Here is a 19,608-nt window from a genome sequence, read left to right on the forward strand (position 1 = left end):
TGTGAAATTGATACACCCATTTGTTGTCTTGGCTGAACGTTTAAAGTTACATATTTGACGTAATTAATTGCACACTATATCGGAACATAAACAATCAGGAATAGTGACTGTACACCGGATGAGTCACAGACCAACTTTAAGTGGGAGCACGAATAAGAGCTTGACCACCAATTTTAATGGACCGGGAGACTCGAGAGAATCTTAAAAAATGGTGGATATAAGCATCTGTTGGACAAACTCAGCTCTCTGTATTTGCTCTTCATAATCCTGCTCCAGAACTTCATGGGATATGGATGGCTCCAAGCTGTGAAAGAAGCAATCAAATAAAGTTTTATACAACAGCTCTGTTCTTTGAAGTCTTAAAGCCAAGTCTAAAACGAATGCCAAAGTCTTGTTTTGCATGAGCAGGAAAGTGTTGAAAAATCATCACTAATAATGCTACCATAGTTTTGGTACTTGAAAGTGTATTGAGGCAGAGGAGCATTTCTTCACCGGGTCAACCATGCTGTAAAGTCCTAAGCTAGTTCTAAAGCAAACTCAACACCAACTGTATCCTATCTACATGCATTTCACATTATAGCTAACTTCAAGCTCCATCCTCACCCCACATTTCATCATACAAGGCTGTCCTACGTTCTCTCCATGTAAGGCATAACCATTGTCTCTTTTTATCTTTAGCATCATGCTTTTATACAGTATTATAATCCTAATTTCTACATGATCACACCATAACTCGCCCTTCCATCACTCTCTGATATGTTAACTTTGATGGCCATTTTCTTTAGTGTCAGCAGTCTCCATCATTTAGTTCACTTTTCTGCCAAGAGATTCTCAACCTCATCTATATGCAATTCTACATTTACCATATTGCAATTTCAAAGGTCCACCTGGTTATACATACTTATGCTAAATGATTCTTTCTAGGACATGACTGCTGACATCTGTCATGTTTTCAATATCATACGCCATTCTCAATCATGCTTTATAATTGGATAATGCTAGTGAATCTGCACAAGTTAGAATGGAAGAACCAAAGATATATGATATTTATTTTTTAGAAATACTTGATAGTTTTTACGATAGTGCGCATGTGTGTGTGTATGTACACTCTTATCGTTTTTCTTCTGCCCTAAATCTGACGAACAGTTATATGATATTTATTTTTAGAAATACTTCAACAAATTTTCCTTATTTTTGGTTGGAAAAGTTCAACAATTAAAGCCATTGTACTTCTTGCTTGTTCTTTTAAAACTTTATTCCCACATTGGAAGAATTAATTCAAGTGAAATTGCATTATCGACATCCAACTAGTAGATTTAATTGAAATATTGGGTCTATGGGTCTTTTATCATGCATGCACATGTGCTCATGCTTGGCTCAGCTCGGCCGACTGTACTATCGCTATGCTGGGCCAGGTTGCATGATTTTTGGAGTATTTATCTTCCCTTACCTGCAAGCAAGGTTCGCCATACCGGTACCAAACCCCGTACCGGTGCCGCACTAGCATAGGCGTACCGAGTGTCGGTACGGTACGGTACGCGGTACGTTAGGCATACCGACACTGGCGTACCGATACCGGTATCCATACCGAGTGTCGGTACGGTACGGTACGCGGTACGTTAGGCATACCGACACTGGCGTACCGATACCGGTATCCATCGGTACGGATACGATACGCCCGGTCCCGATCAGTACCGACCGGTACAGCATACCATGCCTGCAAGATTTACTTGAGATTTCTTCTTGCTTAATCTCACAAGTTAAGGGGAGTGTCATTGTGCTAGCCATTATGAGGCTTTATCTCCAGAGCTAGCCATTAACATAATCTCCAATTGCTTATTGCAGCCTTAAACCACTTATTTGTGACTAGCCGTTGGAGCTTGTTTTGGAAATTACCTAGACTATATAAACTAGAGCCCAAGTCCATGTATTCTTTGTATAGAGACCGGATAGCTCTATTCTCTCCTAAAAAACTCCCTGCAGATAGCTTTCTTAACATGTTTCTCCCACTTCTACTCATATTTTGTTTTCCTATTTTTCCCATATTTTTGCATCATTCTGAAAGTTTATTTGGGGCAACTAAAAGAGTTGAACAGGCCATAGCCTTTCAGGTGCTAGTGCTGCGCCAAGGAAGAGCTGAGCTTGCCTTGGGAGCATTAGCACCCATGCACACGATACGAGAGAGGCAATAACACTCATTGGATAATGCCTAGCAGGCTCGCATGCCCCAAGTTTGCCTATTTCAACCTTTATGATAATAAAACTAACTTCATCAATATTAATTTATAAGCTCTAAAACAAAAATTTCAGTCATATTATTTTCTAATTTGTCATGAATGAGCTCCAACAGGGACCCCATAAACTATGACAGAAGCATTACGCTTCTAAGGTTCCTACAAGATTCCTCATATTGCAATACCAAACCCAAGCCCTACCTACTCTCTACTACACATTAATTACTGAAATTATTTAAAGAAACTTTAGATATTAGATTTTAATAATTGTTTATAAGTTATTATGACTACAAGACCTATGTGGGCATATGTTTAGTCCCACATCAGCTATGCCCTAAGTAGATCTTGGGTACTCATACAGGGCCAAGGAGCCCAAACAACATCTTCCGGCTCGCATTTTTGTATCCTAGATTGTTACAATGACTTTACAATATCTTGTTATATAATCATGAATTAATTAATAATTTTCTATTTTTTCTCCTGATTTTGTAGGGCCTTTTCAGTGTTTGCCATCTGACGGAATGCCAAATCAAGCAGGAAAGATCAAAAAATTAAACCTTTGGGACTCTTTTGTTCATTTATTTAGTCTTACAAAGGAAGTGTAAATGCAAGGCCACCTTGCATTTGTACCTTCTTCAACTAGTGGAGCCTAGCTGGACCTGTGGGTTTTTGGGCCAAACGCCTATGTGCGGCCTGGCTCGGCCTGCCATGCCATGCAGGTACATGAAAGCAAAGTAAAACAAGCACAGGCTAGCCAGCCGTATACTTGAGTTACATGTGTGTGGTTTCCATTTCGACTAGCTTTCCATACTTTCATGCACAGGCTAGTTCAGAGAGAATCTATCTGCCACCATGAAGGCAGAGTTAAATTCTTCGAAGTCTTCAAGACCAATGATGAAGTCCATATACTTTCATGGAGCAAATTGGATAGAGACTAAGGTGAAGGCGATGTTTTGAGTCTACCACTTAGCATATTGTCAGACTGACTCAGACATTATATCTTTTTAACCAGGCTCTCTACATTCCATTTATCTTTGCAAGTAAGAACTATAAAGCATCATAACAAGAGGTTTTTCATACTAAAAGTGATCCTGAACCCTCACTATCAGTTCTTGGAGGACCTTCCCCTTCCTAGCTTTAATAAGCCTTATGTCAACAGAAAAAGATATATGTCGTCCAATGAATGCTTGGAATAGAATAAAATACTAACATATGTTCAAGCTATATATAGGCTCATGGAGTTCCTTTCCTGGTTTTAACAATTCCCAGCTCTTCCTTGCACATACCTCTGTTGCCATAGAAACAGGCATTTCTGACCACAGAAATCAGTGCATGCATTAAGTGGTACAAGGATTACAATGTCATTCACCCTAAATTATGACATTAACATAATGTATTTATTATAAAATAAATTAATAAATGCACCATATATGTGGAAAATATTCCTTTTAAATTTATGACTTGCCCACATTCCAGGAGCTCAATATCTTCCTGATTAAATATAAATTAGGAAGAAAATACCTTTGACCATGTAAAGAGGTAGGTCCAACATCAGCAGAGTCTTCTTCTGGAGAATTCATATTTGGGGAAGTTATACTGCAAATAAATGACAAGAGTAGTGGATCAGGAGCAGAATCAGGTGGAGCTTCACCCTGGCAGTTCGCTGAGGCCACTTGAAAGGAGCAAACATCATATGGTTCCTTTTCTACCATAGAGGAATTATTAGTCCATACACTTGTTTTCTGGGACTTCCTCCTCTGCGAAAGAGAAATGCCTGAAAATTCAAATGCATGCACAGATACTGATTTTCCTTCTTAACAATTAGATTAGGCATTTGTATGATACCTTCAGCAATTCTGAATGCTGCACTATAAAATGCTCAATCATATCCTTCCCTGGATTGGCTGCACAAACAGGGCATACCTGAATGGAGAAATGTGCAATAATAATTAAACATACCAGAAAGGAGAAATGTGCAATAATAATTAAAATTAGAAAACCAAACATGCTTGTATGGATTACCCAATGACATAAGGTTAGAGATGAACCATGTGAAGATAATTGAAAAGAAATACCTGACCATGATAATTTAAGTTCACTGCATGTAAAGATCTCCTATAGGTTTTAATAGAAACATCATTATGTAACAAAGAAGGAAGAGTTTCCATCTTAAATCACCAAACCTCAAAATGGGGGAGCGTGGTACTTATCAAGCATCTGACATCCAAACATCTAAAGTTGATTAGAATGGAAAGGAACTACTATTTCTGCTTCCATGTTTTCTGTGTTTTTCCTCTCAGGCATTAAGAGAATATGGGCACAATAAGGAGGAGACAACAGAAAAGTCTCTTAGAGCAGTACTTCATTGGGATCATCAAACTTGGAAGATTATAGTAGTAAATAGATCATAAATGATTTCAAATAGAAGGGATAAATAGATAGAAAAAAATGTGAAACAAGGTTAAACCATCTATCTTAAGTGTAGAATGAGTATTCTCTCCATCCCCTCTACTCTTCTTGTTCGTTCTTTATTTCTCTATCCTCCTAAACTTTTCATTTTTCTATTGCATGGCAAGCGTCTCTTAAAAATATTTTTTATATGAAAGAGGAAAAGGAGAAGCAGCAAATCTTCCTGCTTGCTTTCTATCAAAGGCACAAAAGGTACGAGTACAATGGCAGTTTTCTGCAGTTTCTTTCTTTTATAGAAATAAATCTCAAGATCACTAGAGCCTCCATAGAAAACATCCATTTCTTGCTGTCAAAGCCTTTCTCATGCCCCAGCCTCCTCTCTAGCCTCTTTCAAAAAATCCCTTGCTTTCTTTCTGCTCACCCTAGACCCATGGTTCCTTTAAAATATTCTTACAGGACCAGCATAGGCATGTGTTTAGTCCCAAACATTGGGGAGGTATGGGAAACTTAAACAAGTTCAAGGAATAACTTTTTGGCTAGCCTCTACTAGGTGAGGTCCTAGGCTGTTACAAATGTTATTAGAGCCCACAAATCCATGACCCATATGTGGCTAGAGACACTGCAGCACAGGCCTTTTTGGAGCTGACTAGGAGCTGCTCATGGTGTTTGTGATTGGACTCTTCTAATGAGAAGGGTTCTAGAATTTAAAACAAGAGGAATATGTGAAGACTTGGGAAATTACAATTCCCATAGCAATTGATGGAGAAAATTTTGACCATGGGATCCATCAGTGGAAAATCTGAACCATCAACACTAATATGAACATAACCCATAGCTAAAACGCATCCTAAAAGAGGTGAGAGAATTCCAATGAAAGAAACACTCCCCTGCCTTCTAATAAACCTGCATTATTGGCCACCTTGCAGTGTCTATCAAGTGTAGAAACTCATCACTCCCTTATTTTCTTTCCTAACTAAACACAAGGTCCACTCCTTTGATTACACAAAGCTAACCATGGTATGCCATACTGTACCAAACTAGACAATATAGAGCATACCATACCATACCAGTTCAGTATCAATATACGGTACGGAGGGGGTACCGATACTCGGTACGGAGGGTGTACCGCGTATCGAGTATACCAACATAGTGACAAGGTGGCACCAGTACGGGGCCAATACCGAGAGTGCGTACCTTGAAGCTAACTTCAACTTTTTCGTCAGCAACATTGAGAATATCCTTGCACTATACTTTTGACTTCTTTCATTTCCATTTGTGCATTGGACAAATAAATTCTATTAACTTTTGGTTTCCGCCTCCAAATTTTGAAAAAGACATATTTCCAAGATTCTCGACCTTAGCTTGTTTTAAGCCCAAGTAGATTTACGATTTCTATCATCATTATCGACCACTCACTTTTAAGAGGAGTCCATTGTTTTTACTACCTATCGACATCGTCATCTAAACCCTTGCAATTTCCATTCTCTACCCCAAGGATGTAATTTTATTCTGCTTACAACAAAATAAATTGGTGCATATAATGTCATGAAAATGCTTTAAACCTCTATATATCACTAGTGATGCTAAACATACCCTAGTTTCACAACCTTGACATTCCTCTATCTTTTTTATTCAAAGACAATGCTCCATCTTGCCCTCAAAAGATCCAACATTGCTCAACTCAACTTGAACTACCCAATATTTTTAACCTTTCACTTTCCATCACGACCTTTGAACCCTTGATTTTTATAAATCTTCCTACTACCATTTACCTACAACTAAGAATTGTTGAATCATGCCAAATTGGCCAGTTCGAGACATACTAAATCAGACCAGGTAGTTATCAACTCAGCTCCACACCTTGGTTAAGTATATAAACGGCATCCTTGTCATTCGAAGCCCTAATCACAATTCTGCTGTTCGAAACCCTCGCCGATCACTTGAGGTGAGTCTCTATCTCTCCCCCTCTCAGTTTGAATCCCTCACCGTTTGAAAACCCTAATTGTTGATTGCCCTATTCAAAACCCTTCCCAAAGCCCTTGAGGTGAGTCCCTTTCTCCCTCCCTCTCTCTCTCCCCCCCTATCCAGAGCTCTCAAAACTCCTTGCCAAGCAAGTCCTTAGCCTTTCTCTCTCTCTCTCTTCCTCCCTCCTCTCCCTCTACCTCCCTCTCTCTCTCTTCCTCTCTCTCCTTCTCCCTCTCCCCCTCCCTCCCTATTTCAGTACACCTGAAAATGGCATGGTATGGAATGTACCATGCCAAAGTGAACGCCAGTTTGTATGCATCCTAGCATCGGTTCAATAAATATTGCCTGCAACCTTTGTAATCAAACTCACCTAGTGAAGATAAAGTCCATTTCAACCAAGGGGCTTTACTAACATTGGTTAAGATTTGAATATTACCACCTTGATATTCCCACCTGTTATTTCCGATCATAACCATCTTGTGGCATAGGGTTGGGATATCTCAAATCATTCCCTATGTGGATACATACGAAACACACAACCTAAGTCGAGACCATGCATTAGTACAAGAGTAATAGATACACTAGTATTATTGTCAGTAGAGCCCTCCAGAGCAACACTTGCTTGGGTTGAAATCATTTTCCTTTTAAAGTCTCCTTTCCTTATGGGACAGAATATTTTGATATGACAGTCTTTCTTGCATTAAAACATGTCACTTTACCCATAATAGTCAATTCCCCACATTCCTTGTCCTTCGCCAATGGTTCCTTTGATTGCAACTCGTCAAACATAAACTTTTCCCATCTTATTAGACAACAAAGATGTCACAGTCTCCTCCATTATTATTGTACCATTCCTCTAGAGGTGCATAGTCACTAGAGGCTCATAAGGAGGAAGAGACCCCAAAAGAAACAATGCTTAATTGACTTCCTACACCTACTCATCCACCTTGAACAATCAATTAATGATCTTGTTGGAGGCATTGTTGTTTCCTAAAAGAGTTGCATCTTCATCGACAACATGTTGAACTTCCTGTTACGAAAGAATTTGCTATCAAGACTTTAGTCCTCAAGTCATCTCCACTACTCTGAAGTTTGAAAGCTTTTCTTCATCAATCATGTTGTCCAACACTTGATCAGCAAGATATGGACACATAGTTCTTGCCACCTTCAACTCAATCTCTTTCTAGCCATCATTGATTAACATCATTGATCTGTTCTCTTACAATGCCCTGTGTAAATCCTGCTGTAACAATAGATCTTATTCTCTTTGTTACCATAAATAGAAGTGCCTTAAACCATCAAACTTCATCTCGAATTAAGATGTTCTTATGTTTGATAGCCATCATCCCTTAGGTTCCTATTATGGAAACAACCCTCAATATCTCCAAAGACTCCAAATATAAACCCAACTTCTCATTGCAAAACCTCCTCTCATGCTGCAGACTCTCCAGTCTCCACTAGCATTATTCAAAGAACTTTTGCTGTTTATCTGCACATATCACTAGATTCAATGTTCCTTCAAATAATTCCCATGACAACCAATGGATTTATGCTCAAACCAAGAAAATAAGACCGTTCAACCATTATGGAAATAACAGAAAAACACTGTTTAAAGAAAAAAAAAAATGCTGCTCGAAATATGCAGTTCCTAATACTTGAAAAATGTTGTAATACTTATATGTGTTATATTCGCATAACAGAATATGGTTCTTTCATTTTAATTTTTTCAATTCATCACATGTAGACAATGGTGTTTGGGTGGTAAACGACTTAGGTTACCTACTATAGTAAGGGATGAGAAGCTGAGAACAAATAACCACTGATGGAAATAATACTTGTTAAATTTGTCAGAAAAACAAAAATATGATTTAAAGAGAATATTAACTTTTATTCAACAATGGAAAACATCAGAACCTTCTAAACCCAAACTGGGTAGTCTTTTCTTAATTCTTGATAAAAATTGTATGGTGTAGAAGTCCGCCATCCAAATGACTGACCATTTCAGCCAATGATAGGTTGTTGAATTATATCATTCTTCTGAATGCTTTTCTTAATCGGTTCTAGTAGAAAACTAATTTTTCATTGCAAGAAAAGATTGAAGTAATTCCTTAAATAAAACCAAAAAAATTGCAGATATTTGATATGGATTAACATTTTCATACCATATTTTTCATGTCAAAGCAGTGCTCCTCCTGTAAATGGTTACAGAGAGAAAGAATTTGGACATCAACATAGCAGAAGGGGCATGGAAAATATTCCCAGGTATCATCATCTCTGCCTGCATAATCCAATGTCAAATGTGCTTCTGTTAGATTTCACAAAATATCTGGTATTATGTATCAGAGTGTCGAAAGGCCATTACAACAGTCCAATAACTAGCCATTATGCAGCTTTAATAATATGAAAGTTATGGGGTTGTTGCTTCTGCGAAGGTACAGTAGATCATTCCACAATATTAAAGCACTGCTTACAATCTTTAGGCCATGTGATCAGAATGCATCAATTAATATACAAGCCAACTTATGACAGAGAAAAATTGAACTCATGCATCCAAGAAATTGCATAACATATGCAATTAAATCTTAAAATAGGTCAATAGTTGGAATATACGACCAAATTTCCTGTGCCAAAAGTAACTATTTTAGGAAATTGGAAATTGTAGTCAAGAATAAAATAGAACAATGCCTCACTTTGGTGGCATCTTAAAGAGATAGTTCGAATCTAAAGAGATTAAAATGAATCCCTTGTTAAATGATGCTTAATGTTAAAATAATGTTAAACCATTTTCCTGATTTTTGGTCGGCAAAGTTCAAACTTTAAAGCTTTTAATAGTTCAACTTGTTGTTTAAAACCTGTAGTCGCATAATAGAAGAATTAGTGCAAGTGAAGTTGCATTTATTAATTCCCAAATTAGTAGACTATAGTTGGATAAGTGGGCCTGTAGGCATGTTAGCTCACATGCACACGCACATGCATGGCTCCACCATGCACACTCATGATATGTCACAACCATGAGCTATACCACAAACAAACCACAAACATTTGGATAGCCTATCTTTTTTGGCTGCTGCCATTTTTGATTGATTTTGGGTAGTGTTATTGAGCTAACAGCTATATCTACACATGTGATGAGACCCCCAGCCCGCCGAGCCAAATTCATGTCGGCTCAACTGAGGCCGACCTTGGCCAAGGCCAAGGCTCGGGCCAAATTCACTGCATAAGAGAGTCTTACAGCATATCTTTGATCATTGTATTTGCTCATTTGAGTTGTAAGTCCCTTAGGGAGTCGGCCGCAAGGTTTGGGAGGCACTTGTGCCTATTTTCGGTTTAGAGATTAGGCCTTAGACTTGGGCTAGAGTAGGATAGTTGCGTTACCCGCCCAAAGACAGTCCCACGACAACCATCCCATCTCCCTCGGCAAATCCTTGGCACGAGGTTTGGGACCGCAACACCCCGCGGGCCAACAACATGACCCCCAAGATTACAGCCTTAATGGGCTCGGACATAATTAGCCATTCGAGCCTAAGTTGGGGTTAACATGAAATGGACTCTATAAATAGAGCCCAGCTCCACGTGCTCACAAATTACAGATCATGTTTGAGCTATTTCTTGATGCTCCCAATTGCAATATTTTTTTCTTGATATTTCTCTTATATTCTCTCTCTTCGCCACACCTTCCTACAATTTGTTCCCCATACTTTCATATATAAAAGCTTTATTTCTAAACAACTGAATGAGTTGACCAGTTTATCGCCTTCCACATGCTCATGTTGTGCTTAGAGGGAGTTGTGCTAAGACAGGGAACTCACCTTGGGAGCACTAATGCCCTCCACTCTACACAAGAGGGCAAAAATGCTCTTAGGGCACCGCCAAGGTTCTCCTTTATTCTTTCTTGTAAATCAACATTCAAAAAGACTTTTGAGCTCTATATTATTATGTTTTGAACACGATCCTTGATGGAGAAAATATTGGATGCCTCAACTTCGAACTGAATCGACCTCGGTCCAAGCTAAGGTGAACAACTTCGGCCCCAGCCGAGAAGCCAATCAACACGTGCCGACAGGACTGACAGTTCTGGCAATGAGATATTGTGACAGCGGCTGGCTATTGCGACAACACTGCATTCGGCATGCGTCAGTACCGTACGCCGTCCATGTAGATTGGCTCCCAAGCCGTGGCGTACTACCAACCATTGCCAGACCATCATTGTACGCCATGTCAGCCCAAGTAATCAACCAAACAGGCTCTCCTATATAAAGGGGCAGTCTAGGGAACCTCAGGTATGACATTCATCAATTCACAGAGGCCACCCTCTACCAAAGCTTTCTTCCTTCCACTAATGCCTCTCTATCCTAACTTAGGCATTGGAAAGTCCACCGCCAAAAATTCTCCAGGAAGTAGACCTCTTACCGGCCAACCGCGGAGAAGATCGGCGCCCGACAACTTGCCTAACTTGCTCAGATCGCCTTTGGCCGACCTTAAGGCCATCTGAGCCGCGTTCCGACCTCAATCCAGGACTCGGCGGTAACATAGGCGGGTACAGTTTTTTACTCCCATGCCTATATTATAAGGGCCAAAGGATCCAAAAAGAGGGGCTCCCGTAGCCAAAAGCTCTCATAGCTAGGGGCTTTCATAACTCAAAGCTCTTATAGTAAGAGGCTCTCAACCTCTTGTCCATTATTCCGCTCTTTTTCCTTTTGGCAGGTTAGCAGGCCTACGAGCTGCCCAAGACCAAGGTGAAGCCCAAGGCCGAGGTGAAGCCCAAGTCCGAGGTGAAACTCAATGCCTAGGTAAAGTTCAAGGCTAAGGTGAAGCCCAAGGCTGAGGTAAAGCCTAGGATGAGGTAAAGCCCAAGGCCGAGGTGAAGCCCAGGACAAGGTGAAGGTCGAGACCGAGGTGAAAAGGCCAAGTTAAGAAGGCTAACCAGAGGACTCCGACTGAAAGAAGACAATACTCCACACTAATCTTTTATTTCATATTTTCTATTTTCTATTGCTATTCTAAAGCCCTCTCTGACTTAGGCATCGGAGGACCCAGTCGGAGCAAATCTAACGAGCCTTTCTCTTCTTCCTTTGTGTACAGATAGGCATCTCTCTGCAGATTGACGGGCACCCTCCAAATCTGTATAGTCAGACCGGATTCTGCAGCAACAGATTGGTGCTAGAGGAAGGGCCCAGCCCCAGCTACATCAACATCACTTGAAGGGAGGAACAACTAGCATGAGGAGCCCACAATGCATCACATGCCTCCCATGAATCTCTGCAAATTCCAAGACCCTCTCTACTGTAACAACCCATGCACCGCAAGCAGCTGCACGGTCAGGAACATATAGGCTGAAGCACCTCAACGGCATGCCGATCCCACGGACTTGGAACTCCAACAACCCTTTGCATCTACCACAAGTAAGATTCATCATAGTCCAAACTTATTTTCAATAAAAATTCTCTTGTTGTATTTGTCTTTCAAATCGAACAATTATGACAAGCGTACTCAACATAGGACCCATCGAGACGCTTGGACCCCAATAAGGGAGACACCCCAGGGACGCTTGGGGCCTCCTAAAACCGAGCCCCCTCGAGATTTCTCAGGTAGGCAACCCCAGAGATGCCTCCGAAAGTATGCTCTAGAGATGAATGAAGGCGTTGACTTCCTGAAGATCGAGCCCACTTGGATTTTCTCTGATAGGCAACCCTATAGATGCCTCCAAGAGCATGCTCTGGAGATGAATGGAGACGCCGACCTCCTAAAGACCGAGCCTACGCGGATTTTCTCTAGTAGCCAAATGCCAGAGATGCCTCGAAAAGCATACTCCGAAGTTGAATGGAGGTGTTGATCTCCCGAAGACCGAGCTCACTCAGATTTTCTCTGGTAAGCAACCCCAGAGATGCCTCCGGGAGCTTACTCCAAAGATGAACGGAGGCGTCGACCACCTGAAGACTGAGCCCACTCAGATTTTCTCTAATAGGCAACTCCATAGATATCTTGGGAGCATACTCCGAAGATGAACAGAGGCACTGACCTCCTGAAAACCAAGCCTACTCGGATTTTCTCTGGTAGACAACCCTAGAGATGCCTCTGAAAGCATACTCTGGAGATGAATAGAGGCACTGACCTTTTGAAGACCGAGCCCACTCAGATTTTATCTCGTAGGCAACCCCAAAGATGACTCTGAAAGCATTCTCCGGAGATGAATGGAGGCGCCGACCCCCAAAAGATCGAGCCCACTCGAATTTTCTCTTGTAAGCAACTCCAAAGATACCTCTGAAAGCATACTCGAGATGCATAGAGGTGCCGACCTCTTGAAGACTGAGCCCACTTAAATTTTTTCTGATAGACAACTCCAGAGATGCCTCCGAAAGCACACTCCGAATATGAATAGAGGCGTTGACCTCCTGAGACCGAGCCCACTCAAATTTTATCTAGTACACAACTCTAAAGATGCCTCCGGAAGCTCTTAGATTTATGTCCTAGAAGCCAATCTGGCAGACACATTATTAATTCTGGGACATAGTTTTGTACTTGACTTTATTATTATTGATTCATAAATGGACATCTTTATCATTCATATTGTGTATGTGTCTATGAATCGTCCAAAGAATTAATAAGATGATGCATATTCTCAAAAATTGAGAATTTGAGCCATGTATCATTGGTGATTAATTTCTAAATGCTCCTAATCGATAGATCATCACATAGACGGTGATCGATCCGATGAGATCAGTGCACAGATCGCTTTCCTTATGGATGGACGAGTCTCGAGTCCACAGTGTAGGGATACTAAAGTGATAGTGCAAGTGCTTGTTAGAGAATAAGGGTATTGAGCATGACCAAAATAAGAAGTCACTTGGATGTCTATCCACTCGTCAGTGACTTGATGTTGCAGTAGTGTGACTGGTCCTTTGACCTGCGGTACTTCGGCTATTCACAGTGAGGTTGCTATAGTTTGACTGCACGTATATATGGTCTCTAGCCATATGGATCCTCATGGTGTAGATTGGCTACAGTAGGTTCACTGTAGGAGTAGGATATGCACCTACAAGGAATCTATCGATCTTGGTAGATAAAGAGTGATCCTATGTGATTTATAAGACTAAGTTCGTAAGATCTCGGTCGGGGCAGTATCTACAGTGGAAAAGGTGTTTTTCACTCTCGAACTTAAGTCGAATAAATCTAGACATATGACAGACGATGAGGTTTGACGAGTTATCCATGACCTCCCTCCTGTAGGGATCCATGATCGAAGGACTGTATTATACGATAACTGCACCTAGAGATTCATCATCCATTCTACTGAGTTGCCACTACATGCTGCTAGGTATTACTAGTGGATGGTGAGACTCACAGGGACTATCTTGATGATCGATGATCTCTGGTGAGATGAGTTGGAATTGTTCCAACCTATTGAAAGAAGTTTTCAATGCTATTGTGATAGAGATCATAATATATCTTACTACCATACAGAATAGAACCTATGGATCACACACATTAGAGATATTGACCGATCCGATGGTTGAATTGTGATTTGAAATCACAAATAATGCATAATTATCAATTTGATTGATAATTAGTGTAACCCACTAAGAGTTAGTGAGTTGAAAAAGGAATAATTGCAATTGAATTGCAATTTAATTGAATCAATTGAACTTAATTAATTGGGCTTGTTAAATACGAATCCTACTTGGAGTAGGATTCTTAGAGTCCTAATTAATTTTGATCTAATAGATTAAGATGACTTCTAATTGGATTAGGATTGAAGAGTTCAATTGAGCCAAGATTCAATTGGGTTCTAATTAGATTAGAACTCGTATGAAAGAAAGGAATTGGGTTCACCTAATCCTCTTTTGAAGAGGATTAGACACCTATACAAGTGGAGCCCATGCCCCTCATGAGATGGGGGTTGGGCGTGCATGAAGAGGAGAAAAGAGGGAGGGGTGTATGCCCCTCCCTTGGCTTATTACGGGATGAAAGAAAGGAGAGGCGTACGCCCCTCCTCTCTTGCCTGATAAGATAAGGATGGAGCTCCACACCATGATTAAAGAAGGGATAAGAGGGTGAGGCGTATAGCTCCACACCGTAATTAAAGAAGGGATAAGAGGGAAGGGCGTACGCCCCTCCCCTGGCTCAATACGTGAAGAAAGAAAGGAGGGGCTATGCCCCTCCTCTCTTGTCTTATAGATAAGGATGAGCTCCTAAAATTTAGGAGCTCACCCTAGGTTTCAAGGAGATAAAAAGACGAGGGCGTACGGCCCCTCCCCCCTTCCTTTTCTCCCAAGAGAAAATACGTGAGCCTCCCTCTCCCTCTTGAGTTTTCAGCTGCCAGCAAAATAAAAGGAAGAGGAGGCGTTTCACCCTCTCTTCTTTGGATCCAACGCAAAGAAAATAAAAGGCTGAAAAAGGGCTTCATATTCTTCCTTTTGTTCCATCCTTCTTCTTCCTTCTCTCAAGGCAATCAAGAGTTGATTCAAAGGAGAGGATTTCAGCCATCAAAAGACATCTCTGCAAGGAAGCTAGCATCCCAGGGAGATTTGAGAGTTTTGATCGGTCCTCTGCCTCGTGTGGATACCCGTAGAGGCCGGACGCGTGTGCGGCTTCAAGCGAACCTTCAACAAATCCACGATCATCAAATTTGCGGTGATCATCTACCCGCACAAGGTGAAGATCTGATCTTCCTAATCATGTAAAAAGTTTTTAACCCTAATCTATCTACGAACATCGATTTTAAAATACGTTCATGTGATGAACGGAATCTCGCGCGTGCCCTTCCATTGCATTTTGATTATTCTGCGGCGTGCGTGGAATCCTAACAGAAGCATAATCTGTAGATGAACGGAGGCACTAACCTTCTGAAGACCAATCCCACTCGAATTTTTTTTGGTAGCCAATCCTAGAGATGCCTTCGAGAGCATACTCTAGAGATGAACGGAGACGCCGACCTTTTGAGGACTGAGGCCACTCGGAACTCCTCCCCGAGTCTCAATCCATGGATGCCTTTGGGACCATGGTCCAAGGATGAAAGAAGACCCCCCAAGCCGACCTGGGACCTCCTCACTTAGAACTCTTGAAGGGATAAACTCCAGAAAAATCGATCGAGAAGCCCAAGACAGGCTGAAGTCAGAAATCGAGCCAAAAAGGACTACAATGAAAGGTCAAAGCTCGGAGCAATGACCTAAACTCCGACAAAGGACAAACAACAGAAGCAAAGACCGAAACTAGAGGCCAAACTTTCATTAAGTTGCGAATTTTTACACTAATCTTGACAGAGGCCGAACAAAACAAAAGGCTTACTAAGCTTGGTTCACACAGCGAAAAGAAAAGGGCTTCATTTTCATTGCTATCTCCATCGCCCACCTTCGCCACCGACGCTTTCAGGGCTTCCTCACAAAAGCTCCTTCCTCGATCGAGATGACAACATGACTTATATCGCCTAAATTGGGATGCTATTCAGCCTCAAAAGTGGGAGACAACTGATGGAGAAAATATTGGATGCCTCGATCTCAGATCATGCCGACCTCAGTATAAACCGAGGTAAACAACTTCGGCCCAGTAAATGAGCCATCAGCCGAGGATCCAATCAACACGTGCCGACAAGGACTGGCAGTCCCAACAATGGGTTGATATGACAGCAACTGGCTATTGCGACAGCTCTGCATTCGACGCGCAGTCAGTACTGTACACCGCTCATACAGACTAGCTCCTATGGAGTGGTCGTACTATCAGCCATTGCCTAGTCATCATTGTATGCAACGTCAGTCCAGGTAAACGACAAAACAGGCCCCCCATATAAAGGGTCGGTCCAGGGGACCTTAGGTATAACATTCATCCACTCACAGAGACCACCCTTTGCTGAAGCTTTCTTTCTTCCACTATTTTCTCTCTATCCTAACTTAAGCATCGGAGGGTCCCTACCGAAAACTTTCCAACAAATGGATCTCTCGCAGGCCGTCTCCAGAGAAGACCGATGCTCGACAACTCGACCAGCCTACTCAGCTCGCCTTTGGCCGACCTTGGGGTCATCTGAGCCACGTTCTGACCTCAGTCCGGGACTTAGCGGTAACATAGGCGACTACAGTTTTTACTCCCACACCTATATAATGAGGGCCAAAGGATCCCAAAAGAGGGGCTCCTATAGCCAGGAGCTCTCATAGCTAGGGGCTCTCATACCTCAAAGCTCTTATGGTAAGAGACTCTCAACCCCTTGTCTATTATTCTGCCCTTTTTCTTTTTGGCAGGCTAGTGGGCCTATGAGTTGCCCAAGGCCGAGGTGAAGCCCAAGGCCGAGGTCAAGTCTCAGGCTGAGGTGAAGACAGAGGCCGAGGCCAAGTTAAGAAGGCCGACCAGAGCACTCCAACTAGAAGAAGATAATACTCTGCACTAATATTTTCCTTCATATTTTCTATTTCCTATTGCTATTCTAAAGCCCTCTCTGACTTAGGCATCGGAGGGCCCGGCCTCCGCCAATCCGGCGAGCCTCTCTTCTTTCTTTGTGTACAAATCAGCATTTCTCTGCAAATTAACGGGCACCCTCCAAATCTCCATAGTCAGACCAGATTCTGCGGCAACAATCCTCATTCATAGTTTCTGATTTTTTTGATTTATTTTGAATTACCTCCAACATCCCATAGTTGAGCTTGTTTTCTCACAAAGGCCATGAAGAAGTCTTAGCATCAATGGATGAGCTTGGGGGTGTTAACCAACAGCCAACAGGTTTTCTGTGAGAATAGGGAATTAAATGGTAAGAAAGTAGAAAGGGTCTAGTGAACTCAAAATGGGTTACTTCTTTTTTCTCTTTTTTCTTTTTTTTTTTGAGCATGAAATGCCAAACACTGGACCCAAGCCCTGTTGGCCTACTAATTGAGCATTATTTACCTTAATTCAGAGACAGATTCTCACTAGAGCTCTTAAGTACAAAATTAGCAGAAAAAAATTTCTCTTTTTTTTCTTTTGTATTTTACTCCTTTTCCATGTTTCACAAATATATGAATCCTTGTGCACCTTATATCAAATCAATTAGGAATAATCCATCATAAGATCCATTGATTTCTCTTGCTCTGACTTTTATGTATTAATCTCCATTTGTTCCAGCCAGTTTCATATAAACGTTGAGAGCATTAAGCATATAAGCCCCTATCCTAGTATAAACATTGAGAGCATTAGGCAACAAGCATGAACTTGGAAACTATGTGTTGTTTTCTCCTAAAGAAATGATATATATAATATCGGTCTCCAACCTTAAGTTACAAAGCAAATTGGAAGTAACCCCTGTTACAAAATCATCAATCCCTGCTTTCCAAAAGAAAAATATATTATCTAAAAGAAAGAAAAGAAAAAGGTGAGGGGCAAAATCATACACGCAGCCAAGATCATGCTTATATATATTCATGATTGCATACAACGCAGCGACAGAGATGAGCTCGGGTAATATCTTATTTTTTTGAGAAGTATATATATTAGTCGATTAACAACAATCTGAACAACGGCTAGTCAACCATCACTTAGTCCACAAGAAAAATGGCTTTTTTAGAACTTCAAGCTCAAAGAGAAATAGCATCTGAAATTTTAAAAAGAACGATCCAGTTCAACCAAGGACATGATATAAGAACTGACGAATATAATCATCAGAATAGAAAGTTAGAGATATTGGACAAACATTACAATTAGACAAAGACCGGAGAAGGCATCCAGAAGAACCCCAAAGAAACTAGAAATAAAACAGCAAGATATGAAACAGTAAAAAGAAACAAATCAATGAAAAAACTAATGCAAAAAAAAAAAAAACTCAAGAAATTACTGGATAAACTGAACCCAAGGGCACAATTCAGCTAACAAACGAATATATAAGAAATTCATCTAAGGATAGAAAGAAACCATCTCCAAGGTGAAATTTTTCTTCTAGAGAGAGAGGGGGGGGAGCGAGAGAGTAATAAACCTGAGTGGAGGCTAGATGATTCCATAGCAGAAGAGGATCGATGCCAGCCTGAGGGGAGCCTGAAACCAGAGAGCTCCTCTACGTCCATGGCAGCTCGGTTTCAATCTCCGCGAGCCAAGTAAAAGATTCAGAGAAAGGAGAGACACTCAGAAAGGTGGTTCTTGCAAGCTCTCCTGGTCACTAAGCAGAGGTCTTTCTTAACAGCTCCACCGGGGAGTCGCGTCTTTTTCCTTTAAAACTACGTAGTCTACGGTCTACCTTTCACTTTACACACCTTTCCTGTTTTCTTCTAGAAATAACCAGGCATCGGCTGTATTTCCTTCACCTGGTAACGTAGAGGAACATGTTCCTATTATTTTATTTAGGGAATTTGTAGAAAACTATCTTCTTAATTACCTAATTTTCAAGAAAGATTCACTCCATTTTTCCTTTATTTTTTTAAGAACCGAAACCTTTTGAATTTTAGTAAACCAGGTAGTCACGTAAGCAAGCGATATCAAAATAACATAACAAAAACTTGAACTAAAAAGCAGAAAATAAACTTAAAGATAGGATAAGTGATAGACCTCATACCAACTTGTTGAAGGTTTATTCCAAGTAAGGAATTGAAGAAGAGGTTTAATTACTTTGTTGATGATTAAGAATATAGCCAGGGACTATTTATGGACGAGATCTTCTTAAACTAATAAGCTTTCCTGGTTCCTATAAAATACAACTTTACTAAATAAAATAAAGAGAGTAATATTGATAAAGAGCTATAAAAAAAAGGCAATTGTACGGTGGAGAAAAATAAAAGAAACATGTTTCTAGAGGAAAGAAATATAAAAATTTGGACAAAAATAAAAGAAAAATCATCGGACCATAAAAATGGTATTTCATAATTTCTTCATCAGCACTGATATGTTTTCGATAAATCATTAATAACATTCTCATCCAAACTCTGTTTTGCATAATTCAAGATGTGTTGGAAAGCTTACTTAATGCCAAACATCATGAAAATATTTTTAAATAAAAATTTTGATCATGTTGCTGCCATCAAAGTCTTTTTTAGACTGATGTGCGTTGGATTATCTT

The 19,608-nt window shown here is 40.6% G+C and overlaps 1 protein-coding gene across 1 annotated transcript; it reads right to left on the minus strand.

The window, feature by feature from the left end:
- Positions 1–18,748, minus strand: LOC103717562 (protein DEHYDRATION-INDUCED 19 homolog 6-like). The gene is made up of 5 exons (XM_039133852.3): positions 18,535–18,748; positions 8,771–8,886; positions 4,080–4,157; positions 3,756–3,991; positions 1–304 (listed from the first exon to the last, which is right to left on the minus strand). Exons 1-5 carry the CDS (start codon positions 18,620–18,622, stop codon positions 202–204), a joined length of 621 nt encoding a protein of 206 aa, XP_038989780.2. The 5' UTR covers positions 18,623–18,748; the 3' UTR covers positions 1–201.
- Between the last annotated feature and the right edge of the window lie 860 nt (positions 18,749–19,608).

The sequence above is a fragment of the Phoenix dactylifera genome, chromosome 4 (assembly GCF_051530095.1).
Source record: "Phoenix dactylifera cultivar Ajwa chromosome 4, Ajwa_hap1_PhDact_Kaust_v1.1, whole genome shotgun sequence".
In the NCBI taxonomy this organism is placed as follows: domain Eukaryota; kingdom Viridiplantae; phylum Streptophyta; class Magnoliopsida; order Arecales; family Arecaceae; genus Phoenix; species Phoenix dactylifera.